This window comes from Lethenteron reissneri, chromosome 10 (genome assembly GCF_015708825.2).
Source record: "Lethenteron reissneri isolate LAM-NWPU_2019-01 chromosome 10, ASM1570882v1, whole genome shotgun sequence".
Lineage (NCBI taxonomy): Eukaryota > Metazoa > Chordata > Hyperoartia > Petromyzontiformes > Petromyzontidae > Lethenteron > Lethenteron reissneri.
In genome coordinates this window covers 10,352,628-10,365,123 of record NC_083788.1, presented here as the reverse complement: position 1 = coordinate 10,365,123, position 12,496 = coordinate 10,352,628, and the positions used below count along the sequence as shown (strand labels likewise).

Sequence of the window (12,496 nt, the reverse complement as noted above, 5' to 3'; positions counted from 1 at the left end):
CTGACACAGACTCGCCTTTCTCGCTCGGGTTTTCCCCCATTGGCGTGAAAACGGATCTATTTTGGTTTCCTTGTTAATTCTGTTTGTCAAAGCGAAGAGAGTAATTAGCCCGAGGGAGACCTTTAGACTGGCGTGATTTTTGGCTCTTAAACTCGCTGGGTTTTTTTTTACTCGGTTCCTGCGCTGGAGGTCACGTGCCCTGCGTGGCATCTGGATATTTTTGTTTTACATTCCAGCCGCCGCAACTCTTCTTCCTGTCAACAGTAAAACAAGATCTGACCTGTGCCCGTGCAGTGATCGCTGAGCTGCATTGGGCTTTATGGTTTTCCCGAACAAATGCATTTTAACACGCAAACTCCAAATATACAGCAGCAGCCATCAGGGTCAGGATCGGATCCACAACCTCTTGCACACCAGGCGAGGGAGATAACATCTCAGGCAACCGAAAACAGACGCGCGGTCTTACAGGCAGGCGATCTTGTAGTTGACCCCGCCGGCCAGTGAGCAGAGGGAGCAGAGGGAGCGGAGGGAGGGAGGGTGGGAATCTCGCAGAGCTTGACAGGCTTTGAGGAGGGCGCGGACGAAATGACCTCGCCACCGTTGGAGTTGCTCGAGGTTGCGCGATGAACACATCGAACAAGGACGGAGTTTGCAAATAGTCGATGCGAGACCCGACTCTGCTGCAGGCGAGGGAGTTGGTGATCTCGTTGACGATGAGTGGATGGAGACTGACGTGGAAAGCCCCGAGGTGGTGGTTGCGAGATGTGATGATGTGGTGGGTGCGGCAGTCGATGGATGATACTAATAAACAGACCAAAATTCTCGAGCGCGATTCGGAGGCACGGAGCCTGCCTCTCGGTGTTACTCGGACGGCTCCACCGGACCAGGTAAACACCGTCTCTGGGTGCCTTTTTTTTACGGTCGAAGGTGACTCGCTGCCGAGTATGAGATGGGGGTGGGATAGAATCCCAGCAGGCAAGAGTTGCTGTGGAGAACCGACAATCGGCAAGCCACGCTCCTTGATTTGGCTATTACGAGCAGGTTGAGGCGACTCTGTGGGGTTTGGCAGGGAAGGGTTTGTTCAACTTTTGACCAGGTGAGACCCACTATATATTTTTCATGAGCGACCTGGCCACAAATGATAGCTCAACGAAGCGGCTCGTCACGCGGAAATTTGGAGCTGCCAAATACTCTAAACGCGTGTTGATTCTAAGTGTGGAAGGAAAAACAGAAAGATCCGGGGAGACATACACGCACACTCCAAATATACAGGCATCAGGGGTCGGGATCGAACCCACGACCTCTTGCATGCCAGGCGAGGTAGTTAACATCTCGAGTAATGACGCCAGGTGCGACGGCAGGCCTAGAGTAGAGGGCGCGGTGGCACAGAATTGCGGTCACCTTGCGATCGATCCGGGCAGAGACAGGGAGCCAGTGGAGAGATTTCAGTGCGGTGGAGGAGTCTGTGTGTCCGCACCCGTTAAAACAAAGGCGGAGCGCAACAAGTCGATAAGATCCGGCGGAGTCGAGAGTGGCGCTGAGGAACTTAATGTGGTCGCGGAAATGGAAGGTGGAGCCCAGTGATTAAAATATATGTATGTTGAACTTCTTTCGCCCAGTACGTAGCCAACCGCACCCATCGGAGGTGCGGGTGAAGCACGACAAACCAAACACAAAAAGCAGTTTGAAAGAAATCAGTTTTCAATCTAGATGATGATTTAAAAGTGCATAGCTCCAGCGGCTTCCTAATATTGGAAGGAAGAGCGTTCCAGACGGCCGCAGAAGCGCGTCTGAAAGCACCGCGACGATGCGGTGACCGCCTTTGTTCGATGGCGAGCCAAAAGCCGCCGCCGCTGCTGCTGCGAGGATGACCGCAGTTCGCGTGATGGTGGTTTATGCTCCTTGACGCTTCACTACCACCGCTCCGCTCCCCCTGTGCAGACATGGTGAAGCCGCTGGCTGTCTGGGGCCGATCAGGATGCTTTCGTATTTTGGAACCTTTCCAGGAGAGAAAAATCGTGGGGCACAGAAGCACTGCTGCAAAAGGCGTCCGAGGGTGCACTCCGTGTTGAGCATCTCGAGTTACCGGGACGTGGTTATTCGCAGGGGGAGATGTTTTGCCACGGGCTGCCTAGACGTCACAACTTTTATTTCCTTGAGCGCGACAAATAATAAAAGGCGCGTTCCTCTTTTTTTTGGTCGACATTTTTTATTTGCTTGAATTTTTTTTTGGCACCAACTCGCCTTGCGTAAATAAATAACGCGTGGCGGTGGAGCAGTTCGGTTCAGTTTCAGTTCATTCATTTGGTATAGCCCTGTGAGCCATTTGGCTCTTGAATCGGGTGCAACTGCAACAAACAAAAAGATGAACAAGAAACATCTTAAAGTGACTACGCAGACTTGCCCTGGCCTGCTACCGTCTCCGAACGACCACCGCCCCCACGTAACTCGCTCGCCGGGGATGTCAACCCCGGACGCCGCGAGCAGAGGTCGCAAACGGGTTTTGATTCCTTACCCGTACCCGTACCCAGCCGCACCAGGGTCGCAAACGGGTACCCGTACCCGTACCCGGCCGTAACCGTACCCTAACCGTACCTGGCCGGGTACGGGTAGGGTACGGGTATCAGTTACCCGATTGCGACCTCTGGGATGAAGCCATGTTGCAGGCGCGGGTGGGTTGATTCTAGGAACTTGAATTGTGAGAAGAGACAAGACGTTGGGAAATGAGTGACAAACGGTGACTCACCAGTGACTCATGGTCTACCCGTACCCGGCCGCACCAGGGTCGCAAACGGGTACCCGTACCCGGCCGGGTACGGGTAGCCGGGTATCGGGTAGGGTACGGGTATCGGGCACCCGGTTGCGACCTCTGGTCGCGAGACACGGCCCACGGTCGTGACCCACGGACAGATCGCCGCGTCTCCAACTCGAGAAGTCGTGAAACGCGCGCACCGAGTCGAATCGGGATTTTTGTGGCCGACATTACCCCACCGTGGCAGGCTGCATTCCAACGGTGCAGGTCGTGCGCGTCCTTACATACACAACTCATTGTTGGGGAGTTTATTGGGTCGGCTGAGCATTTAATTTTTAAACAAACACGGCTTGCGGTGGGGACAAGAGGAGGGTGGGCGAGGTACGGGATGGCTTTTCCTGTGTCAGAAGCCGCGGCCACGAACCCGGCCACCCGCGTTCGATTCCCGCTCACGGCCAACACCGGTCACGGTTATCTAAACCGGTGCTGGGCCTCCCCCTAGGTCGACTCAGCCTCAAATGAGTGCCTGGTGCGGTGTGTCAAACATTCACCACTGGGGGAGACAAAGGCGGCCGGGCGTGGTGTTGGCCACCCACCCCCTCGTGTGCCGTGCCGGCCTTCATAGGTGTCCGCTAACAGCCAAGTTTGTTAAAAAGGCTACACAGGGGACCTTTGTCTTTGGTGGGAGGTCTCACGCGGCTAACAAGGTGTGTGTCATGGTGACGCTGGGTCCGAGGGTCACGGGCGTGGGAGGGGAATGTCACATACATAATATTTTTAACGGCGTACTTATTAGAACTCTCCGTGATTGTTCGCAGTGGTTAGGTCAGCTCACATTGGCCACGTACGTTTGTATTTTGAACTTCTTTCGCACCGTACGTAGCCTACCGTGCTAAACAGAGGTGCGGGGGAAAGACAACAAACTATGGTTAACTGTGCGAGTCTATGGATTTCTGTGTGAGTCTGTGGATTTCTGTGTGAGTCTGTGGGTCTCTGTGTGAGTCTGTAGGTCTCTGTGTGAGTCTATGATTATCTGTGTGAGTCTATGGATTTCTGTGTGAGTCTATGGATCTCTGTGTGAGTCTGTAAGTCTGTAGGTCTCTGTGTGAGTCTATGGTTATCTGTGTGAGTCTATGGATCTGTGTGAGTCTGTGGATTTCTGTGTGAGTCTGTGGGTCTCTGTGTGAGTCTATGGATCTATGTGTGAGTCTGCAGGTCTCTGTGTGAGTCTATGGTTATCTGTGTGAGTCTGTGGGTCTCTGTGTGAGTCTGTGGATTTCTGTGTGAGTCTGTGGGTCTCTGTGTGAGTCTATGGTTATCTGTGTGAGTCTATGGATCTCTGTGTGAGTCTGTGGGTCTCTGTGTGAGTCTATGGATTTCTGTGTGAGTCTATGGATCTCTGTGTGAGACTGTGAGTCTCTGTGTGAGGTTATGGTTCTCTGTGTGAGTCTATGGATCTCTGTGTGAGTCTGTGGGTCTCTGTGTGAGTCTATGGATCTCTGTGAGGCTGTGGAGCTCTGTGTGAGTCTATGAATCTCTGTATGAGTCTGTGGTTTCTGTGTGAGTCTATGGATCTCTGTGTGAATCTGTGGATCTCTGTGTGAGTCTATGGATCTCTGTGTGGGTGTGGGTGTGTGGGTCTCTGTGTGAGTCTATGAGTCTCTGTGTGAGTCTGTGGATTTCTGTTGTGAGTCTATGGATCTCTGTGTGAGTCTGTGGGTCTCTGTGTGAGTCTATGGTTATCTGTGTGAGTCTATGGATTTCTGTGTGAGTCTATGGATCTCTGTGTGAGACTGTGAGTCTCTGTGTGAGGTTATGGTTCTCTGTGTGAGTCTATGGATCTCTGTGTGAGTCTGTGGGTCTCTGTGTGAGTCTATGGATCTCTGTGAGGCTGTGGAGCTCTGTGTGAGTCTATGAATCTCTGTATGAGTCTGTGGTTTCTGTGTGAGTCTATGGATCTCTGTGTGAATCTGTGGATCTGTGTGAGTCTATGGATCTCTGTGTGGGTGTGGGTGTGTGGGTCTCTGTGTGAGTCTATGAGTCTCTGTGTGAGTCTGTGGATTTCTGTTGTGAGTCTATGGATCTCTGTGTGAGTCTGTGGGTCTCTGTGTGAGTCTATGAGTCTCTGTGTGAGTTTGTGGATTTCTATTGTGAGTCTATGGATCTCTGTGTGAGTCTGTGGGTCTCTGTGCGAGTCTATGGGTCTCTGTGGTGTGAGTCTATGGATCTCTGTGTGAGTCTGTGGGTCTCTGTGCGAGTCTATGGGTCTCTGTGGTGTGAGTCTATGGATCTCTGTGTGAGTCTGTGGGTCTCTGTGCGAGTCTATGGGTCTCTGTGGTGTGAGTCCATGGATCTCTGTGTGAGTCTGTGGGTCTCTGTGCGAGTCTATGGGTCTCTGTGGTGTGAGTCTATGGATCTCTGTGTGAGTCTGTGGGTCTCTGTGCGAGTCTATGGGTCTCTGTGGTGTGAGTCTATGGATCTTTGTGTGAGTCTGTGGGTCTCTGTGCGAGTCTATGGGTCTCTGTGGTGTGAGTCTATGGATCTCTGTGTGAGTCTATGGATCTCTGTGTGAGTCTGTGGGTCTCTGTGGTGTGAGTCTATGGATCTCTGTGTGAGTCTATGGATCTATGTGTGAGTCTGTGGGTCTCTGTGCGAGTCTATGGGTCTCTGTGGTGTGAGTCTATGGATCTCTGTGTGAGTCTGTGGGTCTCTGTGCGAGTCTATGGGTCTCTGTGGTGTGAGTCTATGGATCTCTGTGTGAGTCTGTGGGTCTCTGTGCGAGTCTATGGGTCTCTGTGGTGTGAGTCTATGGATCTCTGTGTGAGTCTGTGGGTCTCTGTGCGAGTCTATGGGTCTCTGTGGTGTGAGTCTATGGATCTCTGTGTGAGTCTGTGGGTCTCTGTGCGAGTCTATGGGTCTCTGTGGTGTGAGTCTATGGATCTCTGTGTGAGTCTGTGGGTCTCTGTGGTGTGAGTCTATGGATATCTGTGTGAGTCTATGGGTCTCTGTGGTGTGAGTCTATGGATCTCTGTGTGAGTCTGTGGGTCTCTGTGGTGTGAGTCTATGGATCTCTGTGTGAGTCTATGGATCTCTGTGTGAGTCTGTGGGTCTCTGTGCGAGTCTATGGGTCTCTGTGGTGTGAGTCTATGGATCTCTGTGTGAGTCTATGGATCTCTGTGTGAGTCTGTGGGTCTCTGTGCGAGTCTATGGGTCTCTGTGGTGTGAGTCTATGGATCTCTGTGTGAGTCTGTGGGTCTCTGTGTGAGTCTGTGGGTCTCTGTGCGAGTCTATGGGTCTCTGTGGTGTGAGTCTATGGATCTCTGTGTGAGTCTGTGGGTCTCTGTGTGAGTCTATGTTTGTATGTTGAACTTCTTTCGCACCTGGACGTAGCCAACCATGCTAATCAGAGGTGCGGAGGGGGGGGGGGAGGTCGCAGTGTGTGTTGTATGAGACGCATGTGTCCACGTTGTCCTCCGATCGCTGTGCGTTTACATTCTGTGCCGATGTCTGTCGCGTACAGGAGGAGCGCGCGAGGTCTTGCTCCCGAGGAGCAGAGCTCTGTTGACCCGCTGCCACGATGGAATACAGTTTGCCCGACGCCGATTACGACGATGAGGAAGACGATGACGATGGCGGTGACGGCAACGTCCCTGGCGGGAGGGATTACGGATCGGACCTCTCCGCCGCGGGCTGGTGAGAAAACCGGCTCCTGCCGTCTTGGAGGAGCTATCAAATTAATGTAGCTGCTTGCGTGCGTGCGTGCGTGTGTTTGTGCCGACCTTCATAAGTGCTCGCTAACAGCACTTACCCCAAAAGTCTGTAAAGGCTATATGGGTGATCTTTGTCTTGTGTAAATATCTGCGTTGTACGTGCGCGCGTGTGTGTGTGTGCGTCTGGGGAGCTGTGCTGCGAACCCGGCGACCCCGCTCACGGCAAACCAACCCTAGGGATGATGACACTGGTCAACAAAAAAAAAAAATTCTGGCCTGGACTTTTGCAGCTGTTTTAGGCTAATTCCAGGGTGCTGATTCCAAATGAGATCTCAGATTTGCTCTATCACATCATTTTTATGCTATCGGCATATCCCATTTTCATTGATTTTACTCGAAATTAACTCTGTCACTTATGATTTCAAGTTGTTGCGTGTCAGTGACTGCTTTAGTGTTAAAATATGGTGCTGTATTTTTAGGATAGTGTGTTTATAATATCATTTTATGTAGATATCCACATTTATTTAATATTTTTCATCTGCAGTTTTTATTGAAAATGCAATATTTGATATCTCAAAAACCTGATGTGATAGACAAACACTGATGCCAGATGTGGAATCAGGACCCCAACATTACCTTAAAACCGTTGGAATACCTTATGCCAGAAAAAGTGTATTGACCAGTGTTATTTGAACCAGCCGTGGGCCTCCCCTGGGTCGACTCAAACGAGCACTTGGTGCAGCGTGTAAACATCAGTCACGGGAGAAACAAAGACGGCCGAGTACGGTGCTAGCCACCCCCCCCCCCTCGCATGCCGTACCGACTATTCTATGTGCTCGCTAATAGTACTTGCCCCAACAGTCTACCAAGGCTATACGGGGGATCTTTGTCCTGGGGACCAGTCACGTCGTGGTTAACGCACACGGCCAACACCGGTGAACAATATCTCAACTGGTCCTGGGCCTCTGCCAGGTCGACTCAGCCTTAAATGAGTACCTGGCCACGGTGTGTAAACAACAGCATTCCGAACACAGGAAACTGCCGCCCAGCCCATAGTGGGCTGTGCCGGCCTTAATAGTTGCTCGCAAAGAGCCCTTTCCTCAAACAGTGTATGTAGGCTATATGAGGGGCCTTTGTCTTTGTGTGTTTTTTGCACTGGCCACATCACCCTCTTACGTGTGTGTGTGTAACCTCGCAAGCGCTCACTAATGATCACGTAGCCCAACATTCTTTACACTGCCGGGGATCTTTGACTGTCTGCGTGTGCACGTGAGCGTACGGGGAGCGGCAGCTACGAAGCCACCCGACACCAGTGACGATTATCTGAACGGGTTCCTGGGCCTCCGCTAGGTCGACTCAGCCTCAACCTCAAATGAGTTGCTGTGGTGCGGTGTGTAAACATCGCCACTGATGAGACAAAGGTAGCCGGGCGTGTTTCTGGCCCCCCCTCCCCGCCTCGTGTGTCAGTGCAGGCCTTCATAGGATGCTCGCTAACAGCACTTGCTCCTGCAGTCTGTGAAGGCTACACGGGGGGGATCTTTGCCTTTTTGTGCTCGAAGGTGCCTTGTGCGTACAATTCTTGTGCCACTATTGTTCCTGCCACTTTGCGCAACTCTGCTGCCTCGTCGTGATTTTCTAACTCTTTCCGTTGATGTCAGAGGAATTCGCCCTGCGTTCAGGACCCGCATAACGTGGTGCAGGGTGAGGGGTGTGTGGGGGAAGGGGCACCCTCATCCAGCAGTGGATTGACAAAACGGGTTGTACACGTGTGTATACCTTTAGGGTTATTGGAGAGAACGAAATTGTACGACGGACGGAAAACGCGCAGAGCGTGAGGTTCGAAAAACGAGAAACAATACAAACGAGAGGGTGAAAATGAGACTTTAATTAGTTAATTATATCACGGCCCTGAATATTGACACTTCGTTACATCAGTGCGGAGGTGGGGGGGGGGCCGAGCCGTTCTCACAACTTGCAACCAAGTCACCGATATTGTTGGGAAGGAAGTAAAACAAAAAACTACAAACGAAAAATTCTGAAATCTCCCCGGGCTCGACCGTCGAATGAATCATTCTACAAGTCGTTACGTCAAAGTTCTCGTCTCCGGCGGACGCGGCGCGACTCGCGCGATCTCCGGTACAGACTCGCGTGACATTCACGCCCGGCCACTCTATTTTTAAACCGACGTTGGGTGATGCTGTCACGTGCGTGTGTGTGTGTGCGGTGTGTGTGTGCGGTGTGTGTGTGTGTACGGTGTGTCTGTGCGGTGTGTGTGTGCGGTGTGTGTGTGTGCGGTGTGTGTGCGGTGTGTGTGTGCGGTGTGTGTGTGTGCGCGGTGTGTGTATGCGCGGTGTGTGTGCGGTGTGCGGTGTGTGTGTGCGGTGTGTGCGTGTGCGGTGTGTGTGTGCGCGGTGTGTGTGCGGTGTGTGTGTGCGGTGTGTGTGTGCGGTGTGTGTGTGTGCGGTGTGTGTGTGCAGTGTGTGTGTGCGTGCGGTGTGTATGTGTGCGGTGTGTATGTGTGTTGTGTCACACCCCCCACCACCCTCTGTCCGGGATGGCCCCCGGCTCCACCTGGTTCCCCCGTGGTTGCTGAGCGCTGAAGCTCCAGTTTCCTCCACCGCCGACTTCTTTGCGTGCCTACTTGCTCCGTTCACGCCCCGGCCCCCGCCCCCCGCCCTTGTCTTCATCGTTATCGCGGTAGATATGCGGAATGGCCTCCAGCAAGAGGCGGTGTTCCACGCGTGTTTTTTGTTTTCCCCATTGAAGGCCGGATTGTGCAACCTCCTGTCAGCCAAGCGAGCGGCTCAGAGTCTCCGAACTTGGCTCGCGTGCAACTGAACCTGTTCGTCTGTGATCGGTTGCGCAACCTGTTGCATTCGACTCGGCGATTCGTAGCGACGCAAGCCGTCACGCATTCGTGAGCTGTGACGCAGTCGTTCTGATCCCGTTGCGTCATTGATTTCTCGAATGTGGATAAAGCAGTCACGTGCGATGATAACGTTGAGCTATGTCAAGAGCGGGTTACAGTTGCGTCACCGATTGTGCAGGCATGTGCCTGGACTAATGGGTAAATAGCAACGAGAGAGAGAGAGATCGGAAATGAATTCAGAACAGAAATGTATGAGAGACACAGAAGATGTATCGACGAAGGGAGGTGTATTCACAGTGGTAACACTCGTGACCCGAATGGGCCTGGGTTCGTTCCTGACTTGGTCGCCTTGATAATACAGTTTTTTTTTGGGTTAGATCGTGTAAATAAATAAATGTGTCGTTAAACCCGCCACCACCCGACGCAGCCAATTAGTAAGGTTTGTCACGTAAACAGAACGTGCCCAATTCGTTACTAGTGCAGTACACCGGTTGTGTGTTGGAGAGTAAACCCCCAACGTTTACAATTCGAGTACGACATTTCGCGCCAGTAATTACAACTGATGAAGAAAGTTGTAATTACTGGCGAAACGTCGTACTCTGATTGTAAATGTTGTGGCTTGGCTCTCCAACACACCGGTGTGCTGTACTAGTGACGAATTGGCACGTTCTGTTTATGTGACAAACCTTACTAGTTGGCTGTGTCGGGTGGTGGCGGGTTTAACGACACTTTTATATATTTACGCGCTCTAACCCAAAAAAAAACATGTATTTTGGATGATATTGGTAGCGAAAGCCTGTTAAATTGGTCGCTTTTCCGTGTGGAGTTCCTGTGTTCTCTCCTTTTTCTGCGTGGGTTCTTCGTTGTTTTTTTCCCCATAGCTAGAAAAAACACGCAGTGTAATTTGTGTTGGCCAAACATCCCACGGCACTACCCTGCTGATAGAGTCTTCGGACTCCCAAGTTACCGTCATGGGTAAATAAGTCGTGGTTGTTGAAAGGTGTAATGTCCAAAATAATCGTATTGCACGATGCAAGGTCAGACTGTGAATGAACAAATGCAATAATTAAACATCTGATAGTTACATCACCCATTCAACCTGCTCGTTTTTGCTGCAATCGCGACTTCGAGACAGGGGGTCGGCAGCCAGAAAAGTAGCCAATTTTTTTCGCATTCGGTAAAACAAAAAAAACAACTCAGTATTTCAAGAGCCACAATGCACTGCGTGGTGAACACGAGACGGTGGGTGCTTAATAAATAGCGTCACACGATAGCAGCAGTCCTTAAAGAGCCACCGCACGCGGCTCTGGAGCCACGGGTTGCCAAGCCCCGACTTAGGAGTAAGCCGAGACAATTGTACAAATCAAGTTCATTGTTTTTCCTTTGTATGTCTTGACAACGTGTATGTGTGTGTGTGTGCTATCGGTGCGGGTTAATGTGCAAACAATTTTTGAGGGCCGATGAGTGGTTTTTGGCCAGGCCACCATTTAAAAAAACACACACAAGTCTCTTGGCTCAATGTACCCTACCCGAAAATAAACCGACTTAGCAGAGCGATGTGCAGTTAAACGAATCTTCTTGGTCATCTTCATTCGTACTGCGAGCCAGGGCATATCACAACAACAAAAACAGAAGTGACACAACCAGTGCTGGATTAAGCTAGTGCGGGGCCTGTAGCATATGTTATACAGGGGCCCTAGACAAAAAACAACACGTAAAAATTAAAACACAATTTTTTTACCTGCATAGTAAAGTAATTGTATTTTTTTATTTGCTTTACAGCCAGATAATGCGACATATCGCTAGCCTTAAACACCCAGTCGTTCATAAAAGTTGAAGGCGGTATAGTACTATAGTAATAGAGCAAGTGCAGAATCACTGAACCGGAATTGATAGCTTGAAAGCATTTAGCGCGGGGCCCTTGAAAGTACGCGTCCCGTAGCATATGTAGTAGCTACATTTGCTACGAGGACAATCCGGCACTAGACACAACATCATTGCAATGCCAGGCGCAGTTACGTTGTGGGGGGCGGCGGACGGGTCAAACTGTCTTCCCCGTCGTGGAAACGTAAAATCGTCTGTGCGAATCGTCGCTAATAATTATGATTATATCGCCACGCACACCCAGTTCAAGGTCGGGTGTTGCCGCGTCGTGTCTCACGGAAACGGGAAGGAAGAGCAGTTGGGTTACCCCCTGCAGAGGGTCATAGGTGAAGCAATCCGTGGCATGCAAATAGCAGTTACGCCGGTCCGCGTTCGGCGTCGGCATTGTAGCGTCAGCGCTTTGTACATTGTTGAACACGGTTACCTCCCAGCCATTGATCCCCTGGTTACGCAAACAGCACGAGAGAATGGCGTGAACTTTATGTGCATCGCGCGTGTGACGCGGCTGCCGGGGACGTGAAGAGACACCGAAGGTTGGCCGAGCGGTGCACGTTGAGTTTCACGACACCCCCTACAACTATATTTTGCCACTGGTAAAGGAGATGTCTCATAGTGTAAATGCTTACCCCGAGCTCTCAATACTCTGATAGTGCACTGTTTTTGAGTTGTACGCCTTTTGGTGTCATCTGGTCCAACACCAATGGAGACTAGGCTCTAAGGAAAGCTGTCTCGGGTGTGGACCAATCAACTTCAAGGACAGTGCATGTTATTATCATTATCAGAGTTGTTTCTTTTTGTTTGCATTTTGACTACTTGTGTTGTGGTTATTGCAAACATGCCTTGTACAAAGGTGTCAGTTTTGTACCAGTTTTAAGGGTAAAAACCTGCTACTTTATTTCGCCACTGGTAAAGGAGGTCCCATAGTGCCCTCTCCGCTGTGCGCTCGTTGGCCCAGCGAGTCCCCCCGTATTAAAGGACGACCGTTACTGGGCGTAGCTAATTGAGCTTAACCGCTTTATGGTGGACATTGCCACGGTGTTGAATGTTGTTGTGTTTGCGGCACTTTATATTCCCGAGTTTTACAGCGGGAGCAAAGTTTAGCGGTGGCGTCCGAGCTGCGAGAGACGACGACCTCGACTCGGTTGTTGGGAAGCTGCCGCTTGTGATTGCGTGCTGCCAATTTTGAGCGGTGTGGGTGCTGGGGGGGTGGGGTGCAGGTGGTGGAAATAGATGTTGCGTCTAATTCTGGATTCAAACGTGAGCAGGCTCACGTTTTTTTAA

General features: G+C 51.1%; 1 protein-coding gene across 4 annotated transcripts in view; it reads left to right on the top strand.

Annotated features, from left to right (window-relative positions):
* LOC133340570 (transmembrane channel-like protein 5) overlaps positions 1 to 12,496 on the top strand; it is a 58,165-nt gene that overhangs the window by 13,747 nt on the left and 31,922 nt on the right. For all 4 annotated transcript variants that reach the window (XM_061548899.1, XM_061548898.1, XM_061548897.1 and 1 more), the window contains one exon: positions 6,273 to 6,445. In XM_061548899.1, the coding sequence (XP_061404883.1) occupies positions 6,330 to 6,445 (116 nt within the window). In that variant the 5' untranslated portion in view covers positions 6,273 to 6,329. The remainder of the gene's footprint in view (positions 1 to 6,272; positions 6,446 to 12,496) is intronic.